Source organism: Sturnus vulgaris, chromosome 5 (assembly GCF_052056855.1).
Source record: "Sturnus vulgaris isolate bStuVul1 chromosome 5, bStuVul1.hap1, whole genome shotgun sequence".
NCBI classification, from domain to species: domain Eukaryota; kingdom Metazoa; phylum Chordata; class Aves; order Passeriformes; family Sturnidae; genus Sturnus; species Sturnus vulgaris.
In genome coordinates, this window is record NC_142247.1 from 30,894,592 (window position 1) to 30,906,168 (window position 11,577).

Genomic DNA, 11,577 nt, shown 5'->3' on the forward strand with positions numbered 1-11,577 from the left:
GGCTGCTTCAAAAGAAACGTGGCCAGCAGGTCGAAGGAGGTGATCCTGCTCCTCTACTCCTCTCTAAGTGAGACTCCATCTGGAGTGCTGCATCCAGGTCTGGGACCTCCAATATATAAAGGACATGGACCTGTTGGAGCAGGTCCAAGATGATACTGATGAATATAACCAGAGGGCTGGAGCATCTGTCCTATGAAGACAAGCTGAGAGAATTGGGGTTGTTAGCCTGGAGAAGAGAAGGTTCCATGGAGACATTATAGTCCCTTCCAGGAGACTACAGGAAAGCTGGAGAGGGACTTTCCACAAGGGCATGTAGTGATAGGACAAGGGGGAATGGCTTTAAAATGAAGGAGGTCAGGGTTAGATTACTTATTAGGAAGAAATTGTTCACTGTGAAAGTGGTGAGGCACTGGCACAGGTTGTCCAAAGACGCTGTGGCTGCCCCATCCCTGGCAGGCTTTGAGCAACCTGACCTACTGGAACATGTTCCTGCCCATGGCAGGGGGCTTGGAATTACATGATCTTGAAGGTCCTTTCCAATCCAAACCACCCTGTGATTCTATAATTCTGTCACGTCAGTCTGGTTCTCTTAGTGGAAAGCACACCTCACGGATCCAAGAGTTAGTGATCTCCTAAACATCAGCTTCCTTGCCCATCCACCTGTCCACCCATGCCCCACCACCCCATCCTCCCTTCACAAAGTTTTTGTTTCTTTGGTGAAAAAGCTCATGGGTATCTCTGAAGAAAGTTTTCTCACCCAAACCACTGTGGCACTTTTCTCAGCACTCCTTGTGAGAGCTGATAAGCCCTGAGTAGCGATCTACTGTTGATAAGTGATACGGGCAGGTCTAGGCGTGTGCGTTGGATAAGATGGCAAAGGAGTAAAATTTTCTGGGTCTACACAGGAGTGGATGGGAGGAAGGGGCCTTCAGGTGCATACCAATACTGAGAAGCAGAAGGCAGCAGACTTGCCTGAAGGTTATTTTTAAGAACTGGTTCAAACAGACTATCTTCCACCCAGCCAAGCTGCTGGATCTAGATGTTCACAAGGCAGCAAACTCTTTCTGATTGCAGTAGGGATAGTCCTTGTAGTCATATGCCAGAGCTTGGGGTGTATACTAGCACAGTTCCTTGGTCTTACAGGCAGAGTCACAAGGCAAGGGTAAGAGATGGGACGCTTAAGTTGGAAAAGCTGGAGAGAGGGGCAGCCTAGGTGATGCTGTGAGGCATCTCCAACTGATACAGCTTGTGAGCCAGTGTCTGATACCCTCCCTGCTCAGCTGTGCCACACAAGGACTGGCTGTGGGGGCACTGGGAAGCAGGAGACAAGCTCACACTTTCATGCTCAGTATTGGAGACTGCCAGGTCTAGCAACAGCTTTGCTCAAGCACTGAGTGCAGGTGAACGGATCTTCCAGCTGCTCCTCAGCCACGTGGCATTTCAGCAATGCACAGAAAAAAAAAAAAAAAAAAAAAGAAAGAAAAAAAGCAGAGTCTTTGCCAGGCCTTGATCTCTGTGTGAGACAGGCCAGGCCGCCAAGCAGCACACAGCAGAAATCCCTGCTGGCAGAAGTGCCTTCAAACTCAACAGCAGCCTGCATAAAGCCAGGGAACGTGTCAGTTCTGATTTCTGCTTGGTCCAGGCCACACATGAGTAGAAGTCTAAAGAGAAATGAGGCCATGCAACTGACATCTGATAGGTCTGCCCATCCTTAGAGACGCAGAAAGTATTCTAACTTTTGTACCATGCTGGTGCTCTTGAGTAACAAGAGCTGGCTGTTGCACAAGCCCTGTGCACAGACGTGGAGACCACAGACTGGAAAAGACTCATCTAATCGTAGAATCACAGAATAGTTTGGGTTTGAAGGGACCTTTAAAGGTCATCTATTCTTTCTAGCCTTTTCTGCTGCCTGGCCAGAGGTGATCAGCAATCCTGGTACAGCAGAGTGACAGCTGCTGTTACAGGATAACCTGAGGGCACCACAAACTGCTGAAGCAAAAACCACATTGCCACCCTTCCATGTCTCAGGTGTACCCCTCCCCATTTTTAAGCACTATGGAAGGGCAAGGCAAAGGTACCCAGGAGCGGTCAGGCTGTGACAGAGAGGAGGCAAGTGCAGAGCAGTGCATCATCCCGCCCCAGCTCTTCAAACACATGTGAGCTTTCTCTCCAAGGGTAGTAACAGCAGTAGCCAAAAGCCTGAACTTTGCTTCCAGAAGGAATCAGCTGTTGAGCTGAGCAAATTGTGATGCTGTGCAGGGTGGGTGGAAGAAGGGAGGGAGGAAGGGAGGGAAGAAGAGAGAGAGGGAGGGAGAGCCAAGCCTGACACGGGCCAGAGCAGGAGGGGAGGCACTCACAAAGGCCTTGGAGGCAGGATGGAAAAGACAGTAATTACATAAGAGCACTTGGCGAGCATCTGGCTGGAGTCAGCTGGGCCCCGCCGGCCCTGCCTGCCTCCCTCCCTCCCTCCCGCGCTGCTAACCAGGAGCAGCTGAGGATACAGGATAGCGATAACTCCGCGCCGGACCCCTGCCGAGGGGAGCGGAGGTAAGAGGTGCTCCGCTTCCCCTCCCGGCTTATGGTGCTCTTGAAGATTAGGGGCAGAGGAGTGGGGAGCACGGGGAAGGAAAGGCAGCTGTGGTGGTGGAGGAGCAGTCAGGAAGGGGAAGAGAAGAGGCTCTGCCTCTTGGTGCAAATGATACCTTCGCTCTGGAGGCTTGGTGAGGGAGGAGCTGTGCAGGGCGAGTGTTTGTGTGTGGATGTGTGTGTGGATGTGCAACAGGGCAGATGATCCACATGTGCTACAGGGGACCTGAGCTGTACACAGGGGCTAGAGAGGAGAGAAAATATCAATTTCCTTCTCCAGATCTGTGGTAGAGAGGTGTAATAGGATGGATGCAGCCACTCCATCCTGTTAGGTAGAGACAGTCTTTGTCCTCCTACTTTGCCAGTGTTGTGGTGGGTACAGGAAAAGGGAGGAAATGGAGGAGTGGGAAACAGCTGCTTTTGAGCAGGGATCGTTGCAGTAAAATCTGGACAGTACTTCCCTGGGCTGCCTCCAAGGCAAAGTGTGTGATGAGGTAGAGTGAAGATTGTTGTGCACACAAGGTGCCCTCTGGCTTGGACTGCACTTTCAAGCATGGCTGGCACAGGTTTACTGGATAGAATTCTCAAAGTCTCCTGCAAATGTGGCTGCCCTGGCAAAATATTGCTGGTACACATTGTTCCCTTCAGGGAGCAGGGCAATATTACCCTAGCAAAAGTGTCTTTGCTGGCATTAACTTCTGCCCAGCTGGACAATGCCACCAGAGCATTTATTTGCTGGCTCCTGGCAGGTCCCTATTCAGCCCAGATGAGACATTAAATACAAAGTCCTGCTCGCTCCCCACCGTGAGCTGTTCTTACAGTCAGATGAGACGCGGGCAAAGCCTCAGCTGATGAGGTTCCCCATGAAGAACATCTGCTTGGTGTGAGCAACTCAAGGAGTGCAGATGGAAATGTGGGACGGAAATGAGGACAATGGCCTCCCTGCTACCTCTTTCCCTTGGAAAGGTGGAAGAAGCCAGGCATAAGGCCAAGAACTGCAAAAGTGGGTAATGTCATGTTTGGAAATAAGCCAGGCATGAAAACCTGAGAGAGGCACTGGCAGAAGCTTTTTTGGGACAGAGAGGAACTTTGTCTTCAGTATCAGTCTCTAAGTTTTCATGCACTCCAGAAAACTTACTTGCCTTTAATAGTGCTGTCAGCTGCCAAAATTCCCACCAGCAGCAGCCAGGAGTGGACAACACAACTGATTACAAAACTCCTCTTCTGTCAACTAGTTAGGCTCCATCAGAAAGAAGTATTGCCCTGACCCTTTCCCCCTCTCATTTCCCAAAAGGGGAAATTGAGGCATGAGCAAATGTGGGCAACTTGCAGTGGATTTCGTTGCAGGTCAGTGCTGGAGCCTGGTGAGGAGCTCATGCTCTGAGCAGTGAATTTCTCTGTCCTCTTCCTGCCCCAGCTGGAAGGCATGTGCACTCCATGTTCATTGAGCTCCAGGCTGACAGGCAGCCTGAGAATATCTCCAGGCCTCCCAGCCCCCATTCCTCCCTTCCCCCCCAGCTCACAGTACATATTTTCCCAGAGTTTTCCGCTTGCTTCTCCAGTGGTTCTGGGGTCCTGCCAAACGCCAGCCACTCTCTGGGAAGCGGGGCCTCCCATTCCTAAACCAAACAAATGGGAGAAGGGAAACAGGGGAAAAAAGTCTCAGCACACGTAGACACGCTCAAAACCCTATTCCCCTCAGAAACCTTGGAGCCTTCTGCAGCTCCTCTTGGAAACTGCAAGAGGCACAGTGCTGACTTGGCATTTCTGACCCCTGCAGAACAGAGATATTGTCCATCCTTCCTCCTGCCTCCCAAAGGTCTGTATGTGCACACCCTCCCTTCCCCCCCACATATGCCCGGGGTATAAATACCCAGGTCAGTTTTGATGCAGGATGGAATCTTCTAATCCTCTTCCCAACCGACTTCACAGTGTGAGAAAAATCTCCTGTCTCTCCTACCCTGCATTCCTCTCCCCTCCAAAATGCCCTTCATTCCGACCTTCTGGTGCAGCCACATTGTGCTTAGCCCGAAGGCACAAGCTCGTCTGCTTGGCGCCAAGCTGGGGACAATGGTCACAGCCAGGGGTTGTTTCCAGATCCCTAGTTTTGCTGGCAGGCAACTCCCAGCAGCCAGGCCCTGCTTCAGATCAGGCACATCCCTCCCATCCAAAAAGCTCGGCCTGGGACCTAAACAGGGGATATGACCAGGGGATGACACGTGCTGGAGCACAAGGCTTGGGGCTCTGCCCAGGCAGAGGGGATGACCAGAGAGGGAAAAACATTGATGCCTCTCCCAGTTGGCAGCTGCTCCTGGTAGAAATATCATGCCTGGGGCAAGAGGCCACAGTGACGTGCAGAAAAAACAATGCAGGAGAGAATGAAAGATGAAGTTTGGGGACTATGAGTGGGTCAGGCACAGCTGGGGAGACAGCGTGGCCAAGTGAAGGACTAATGGATGGGACAAGGGACTAGCGCAAAGGACCGAGGGCAGAATCCTGAAGCATCCTGCCTGAAGGAAAGCCTGTCTCTGGCACCAATGCACCTTACCTTGTCCATCCTGAGATGCCAAGGCTGGGACACTGCCCTGCTGCTGTCTACCCTTTGCACAAGGCACAGTCTGTGCTGCCTGCATTTTTTGCTGGATGGAAATGAAAAGGCAGAAAATAAAACCAAACCAACAACACGTACAAGGAAAAGGCACTTCCCAGGAAAGAGTTAAAAAGACACTGAAACCCAAGCCGGTTTAGGATGGAGAGCACCCAAAGCCAGGGAGGGAGGGAGGGAGAAGAGAGGGGAGGGAGCCGGTCCAAGCCTCGCTTGTGCACCCAGCCAACGCTGAGCAGCGCCTGTGCCAAGAGCCGGTCTCCTTAAAGCCATGGGCCCGGGGGCCTGCCCTGCAGGCAGAGGGGAGCCGGCGAGCAGGGGCTGGGAAGCGAAGAGGGGAGCCTGCGGCCCCCGGGGTGAGCAGCTGCGGCGTGCCGGGGGCGGGCAGCAGGATGGGGGGCACAGGCTGCCGAGAGGCTTCCTCAGCTGCTTGGCGTGTCTGTCTTTCGTAAGCATACTTCTCTGCAAGCTGCAGAGCTTCACGTCCATCACCCTCGGCAGCGAAGCAGCTCCCCTCTCCCTGGTCTGCCCGAAGGCTGTGCTGGGGAGCCGGCCGTCCCCTTGGGAAGGCGCTGGGGTTTGCCTGGGAGCCCACTGGGCATGGGTGGGAGGGGACCGAGCCGCCGGGACGGTGGGATTCGGTGGGGGAAAGGAGGGGGCTGAAGTTAAGTTCCCAGCCCACACGAGAAGAGGCATTTCTGCCAAGAGATGTGGGCCATGTGCCGTCTGGGGATTTTGGGGTTAGATTCCTATAAAGAGTTGATATGCAGTGATAGGAGGGCTGGAGAATTTTTTTACAGTGCTTCCCACAGATTGAGCAGTCTACAAGAGCATGCTTTTGCTAAAGAACTCTTGAGGTTGGACTTAATGACCCTAGAGGTCTTTTCAATCTTAACAATTCTATTATTTGTCTCCTTCCTCTATCCCAGTCTGGGGACTGAATATTCTAGTGGCTTTAATGGTTTGCCTAATCAGCATCAAACTTTCTCCCAGAGTCAGCACTGGGTCTCCACTGGTCCATGCAGAAGGGCGTGGGACATCCACTTGGGCCATGCGGTTCCTGCTCAGATTGCAGCCTTGAACAAGCATGTAAGCTCCCTCCACAGGACAATGCCATTTCATCCCAGCCCTGGCTCTAGCCACAGAAAGACGTTTTATCATGATCTCTGTTCCATTCCTTATGTCCTTCCCCTTATTATTCCTCACTCTTGGCACTGCCTCGTATCTTCCCAGGTCACCATGGACATAACCTACCTGCGCACATCTCTGATCTTCCTTTTTCTCCCTCTTATTGGATTTGGGGCACCCACTGATGAACCCAACCTCACAGATCCAGGCCCTGGTGCTTGCAAGCGCTGCTGTGACTCACTGGACTCTTCCACAGTCCCTCCCAGCCACCGCCACTTTCCCTACCCAGTGCCAGAGGTCCGTCCCTATATCAACATCACCATTCTGAAGGGTAAGTCTTTGCCCCGGCATGCCAAGGCTGGCTCAGGGACTGATGGCATTGCAGTGGAGGTGGCAGCTGGATTGCTGGCATGCAGGTTGTTCTAACAGACTACCAGGAGCCATCCTGGAAGATAAATGACCACACACTTATCACACCACACACTGTGCCTGGGGTTTAGGTGTTTTGTGCTGTGATGAGGAGTGGCTGGGGGGGATGGAAGTCAGTGTGTATCTCTGCTGTGATCTCTGTCTCTCAGGATGCTGCCTGCTACTAATCCTTCCTTCTTGCTAACACGGGAGTAGCACTGACAGCCTCTTGCCAAGCTGGGAGGACACATTCCTTCTCTCAGACTTACAGAGTCCTCCTTATCAACTGCAAAATAAGCTTGTTTGGAGGGCATTGGCACTCAGGGAGGTTGTGGGGAAACTTTCTCCAGCTCTATGGGTCATGTGCATTTGGGAGTGGGAGGAGGGCAAAGGGAAGCAGCAGTTATTTTCAAGCACCTCCAGGTTAAACTGGCAGTGATCTCCAGCTCATTCCACTCTGCAGTGGCTGGCTTGGTTAACGGGAAAGAATTCTCTATTTTAGATCAGCTCCTCCCTTCAGGACTCCCCTTTTAGCCTTTGCTGTGGGCAAAAGCCTGTTTCCAGCTGGATGCTGCCACACACTTCTTGTTGCTCTGTGGTTTGTCTGGGTTAACTAGGCAGATGCTCTCCTTTCCCTGCCCTGCCTGGAATTAGCTGCAATCCATCAAAGCTCAGAAGGGCAGATAGAGGCCTAGACTGGAGTGGGGTATCATGGAGGGGCCTTCAATATCATGCAGGGGATGCAGAGGAGGAAAAGAGCAAGATAGAGATTTTGAATGCTGTCACTTAGTGCTGGAGGCTGCTCTGAGTCCCATTTCTTCTCTGTATGCACAAAGTACATTCTAGTGCTGGTCTTTCTCTGTATTGATGCCTGCCCAAGTGGGTGATGGGCAGTGCACACACCCCTGGTTAGAACTGCAGTATTAATTATACAAGATGCTCAAAGCGTGCCAGTATTGTGAAAGTACCATCCCTCTAAGTTGCAGTTCTCCATCTGCCCAGTCCAGCTTGGATCTTTTCCCTCTGACCCACCCTTTTGTCCTTCCCTAATCATATTCCCCCACAGGTGTTAGCAGTTCTTCCCCTTCTCCAGCCTACGGCGAGACCAGTGTGCATCCTGTGTGGATAATTGGGTCATAGGAGAGGGGTGTGGGAGGGCAAGGCTGTGCTGGAGGTAGAGGAGTGTGGGGGAGGAAGAAGAAGTCAAGAGCCCCAGCAGTACTTTGGACTGCTGGGCTCCCTCTGAGGCTGACGTCTCCTAGGGAGAGGTCCTTGGTGCCTCCAGCAGGGCCATATCATTTGGTGAGCAGAGGATTCGTTGGGGAAGAGATTCCAGTCACTCCCAGAGCTCTGCTAGCTCCTTTCCCATGAAGAGCAGTGGTATTGTGACCCTCAAAAATGTTCCTTCTCCTGGAATTGCCTCATTCTTGTGCAATCCTCTGCCTCCTCATTAGGCTTTCTCACCATCACTTCCACATCTTCTGGTATCACACAGGAGTTGTGTTCTCTGCTTCCTCCTGCAGGAGAGAAAGGAGACCGGGGAGAGCCTGGGATGCCAGGGAAATGGGGCAAAGAGGGACCACGAGGCGAGCGGGGTGCCCAGGGCCAGAAAGGCAGTAAAGGACAGATGGGCACAGCAGGAGACCCCTGCAAGCATCAGTACGCTGCCTTCTCGGTTGGTCGCAAGAAAGCGCTGCACAGCAGCGAGGGCTTCCAGGTCTTGATCTTTGACACCGTCTTTGTCAACCTCTACAGCCACTTCGACATGTTCAATGGCAAGTTCTACTGCTCAGTGGGTGGACTTTACTATTTCAGCCTCAATGTCCACACCTGGAACTTCAAGGAGACCTACATGCACATCATGCACAATGAAGAAGAGGCAGTGATCCTGTATGCCCAGCCCAGTGACCGCAGCATCATGCAGAGCCAGAGCCTCATGCTGGAGCTCCAGGAAAATGATGAGATCTGGGTGAGGCTCTACAAGCGGGAGCGGGAGAATGCCATTTACAGTGATGATGTTGATGTGTACATCACCTTCAGTGGGTACTTGGTCAAGCCCAGCATTGAATAACTGCCTCTCCTCTTCCTTGGGGCCTCTTAGGCCTTTTCCTTTTTCCTCTCTCTCATTCTCTCTCTCTTTCTTTCTCTCTCTCTTTCTTTACTGCCCGTAACCACTGCAAATCACTTGGAAATGGGCCTGTCAAATCTCAGGCACTGAGTGTGAAACTGCCACACTGGCTCCCACCTCACGCTCTCTTGTAGCCAGACCTGTATCAGTCCACTTTACATCACGGCACTACCACCTCTTGCCCCTCACCTCATAGCCCCAGCTTAGGTTATTGGCTTCTTCTCAATCTGCCAGAGAGCTGCCTCTGGCATTTAGGGTTCTAGAGCAAGAAGAAAGCTGCTCCTGGGCCTGTGTCCCTCTTTGGGGCTTCATACACAAAGGACTCCTGTGGAAAGGGCTAGAAAGTTCCCACTGCTGAGGTATATCCTGGCTCCTCTCCATCCCAACTAGACATGCCAGTTTTGCAGCCTGAAACAACCTCTTAATGTCACCTTTTATGTGTGTAGTCTGGAGAGTGGGCTGGGGTCTGATGGTCTCCTGTAGCACAGGGAAGATGTAGGAGCTGAGAGAGGATATTGTCTTTCCAAAAAGGAAACTGTTGGCCTTCTAAACTGGCTTTTCACAGACACCTTTCTGTGTCACAGAGTCCAGACTGGCTGTCAAACCTAGACCTGATGGGATTGCCTTCTCTGTGCCAGCTCTAGCTCTCCAAAGAGACGAAGGGTCAGACACCTGGCCAGACCCTTCATGGGCATCTGCTCATGATTCAGTAGAGGCAACCATTCTGTTCCCACTAGGGATCATCAGTACAGAACAAGAGAAAGAGAGAAAACCTTGAAAACCCCTCTCCCACACCTCCCCTGGGGTGCTACTCAGTCTTGGCTCATCAGCTATGGGAAGCTAGTCCAGAGAGTGAACCTGAATCCACTCTCCTTTGGCAGAGGTGCCATTTCATTGTCCTCCTAAAGGTGGTTCTCCCACACTGGTATTGAAGGACTACTGCTTCAGGGCCTGAGCTCAAGGCTGTAGAGGCAATCGCGGTTCAATCAATTCCAAACCTGGACAGGCTGCCACTTCTTTGCCTCTGTCATGGTACAGAGATAGAGGTGAGGCTACAGCACCTTGCCCAAGGGTTAAAAGCTTCCCTGCCATATGCTCCATGCCCTTTTCTGGCAATCTCATCAGAGTAACTGAGAAAAGCACGTGGCTAAAACAAACCCTTGCTCTTTTTGTCAGGTTGGAGATGTCGCAGTGAGAAAGCAATGCCAGTGGTAGGGTTTTCTAGTACTATTTATATTAGTCTTACACTACTCCCACTTGTATTCCTCTGGAGGGGATGCTGCAGTCTTGGGGGGAGCAGGTGAGGCTGGCTCAGCACTTTAGGAAACCTACTTCCACATGTTGCAATGCTCCCATAAACAGCAGTGCCAAGGCATGTCTCTTTTTTGAGTCTCAGGGCAGGACAAGCAGGAGAAACGCAGGTATTTCTCCTCTGCTCATCACTAATCATGAAATCTTCAGACTTATCTGGGTTCTGCTGTCTCATGATGAGCCACAGTCTCTGCCTATAGCACCTGGGACTACCAGGGCTCTCCCAGAAGAAACGTGTGTCATTATACAAGATTAAGTCTGGTACACGCAGCCCAGGATGGCAAAGGAACAGGGACCAAGGCTAAGTATTAAAACTGACCTTGAAAAGATTGCAGGGAATTTTCTCTCTTATCCTGTTTACTTACTCCGTGCTTTTCTGAGGAAGCTGTACAGACTGTAGTGAGTTTCAGGAACTTTGCTCTGGATCCTCCCCACCACTGTCAATGAGGCAATGGGTATAAAAAAGAAAAGTTTCACTAAGGTAAGGCTGAATTTTTCACAGGGAAACGTGATGAAGGGATCATGGAAACTAAAGGAGACTGTGGGTTTCTTCCTCTCCCTTAGCAGGTCAAGTGTGTGGAATTGCTCAGAGACAGGACTTCAGATAGCAGAGGAAGCAGAAAGCTGGAGGTAATGCTCAGGACTGAAACCCTTTCTCTCTTCCTCAACAGGCTGCAAACCCAGATATAGTCTATTTACAGTGTGTAGTGCCCCATGCCTCCCTGAAGAGAAGCAAGCCTCTCTAACGCTGCATATTTCCATAAACAAGCTTCCTTCTTTCTCCTTTTCTATTTGGTGATTGAATGCTGGTGACAGGTCTCCTGTGCCACCCGTGAGCAGCCAGAGGGTGCCTGATGCACATGAGAGAGGAGGGCAGGGGGACCAAAGGGTGTGTTTAACAGGCTTCTGGTGCTAAACAAGATGGCATTCCCTTGGTGCTAAATCAGATTTCAGGAGTATTGGGTGCTTTCTGGAAAGTGTAGTAGGCTGAGTTGTGATGTACTCTGGAATTAATGGTGCTCTATGTAACAAAACCAAACAAACTCCAAGAACTTTTGTATATATATATTTTTTCAGTGGTATTAAACTTTTTCCCTTGGTTGTTTTGCACTTAAATCTGTTTTTCTCTCCCAACCCATTTCTTTTAGCTCTGGTTATTGCTGAATGATGTGATGGAAAAGACACTGACCTGAAATTGACAGGTACAAAGTCTAACTCAGCTCTGAAATTTTCCTGGGTAATCCTTCGCAATCTTGTGTCTGTTTCCTTTGCAAAGAACTGTTACCTTAAAATATTTACTGCTTGAACACTTCTAATTACAACAACTCTCTCCCTTTTGTTGGAAAAGCTTTCAGCAAATTCAAAACCAGGATTCTTTGGAGATTACAAGAAAAAATCCCAGGACAATACA

The 11,577-nt window shown here is 51.0% G+C and overlaps 1 protein-coding gene across 2 annotated transcripts; it reads left to right on the forward strand.

The window, feature by feature from the left end:
* The first annotated feature begins 2,407 nt into the window (after positions 1–2,407).
* Positions 2,408–11,268, forward strand: C1QTNF6 (C1q and TNF related 6). 2 transcript variants are annotated; one of them, XM_014885253.2, is made up of 3 exons: positions 2,408–2,547; positions 6,425–6,650; positions 8,251–11,268. In XM_014885253.2, the coding sequence occupies exons 2-3, from the start codon at positions 6,431–6,433 to the stop codon at positions 8,796–8,798; spliced, it is 768 nt and encodes a 255-aa protein (XP_014740739.2). In that variant the 5' UTR covers positions 2,408–2,547; positions 6,425–6,430; the 3' UTR covers positions 8,799–11,268. The 2 variants fall into 2 exon arrangements, with proteins under 2 accessions (XP_014740739.2, XP_088021468.1); XM_088165342.1 differs by lacking the exon at positions 2,408–2,547 and adding an exon at positions 5,665–6,280.
* Positions 11,269–11,577: the final 309 nt, after the last annotated feature.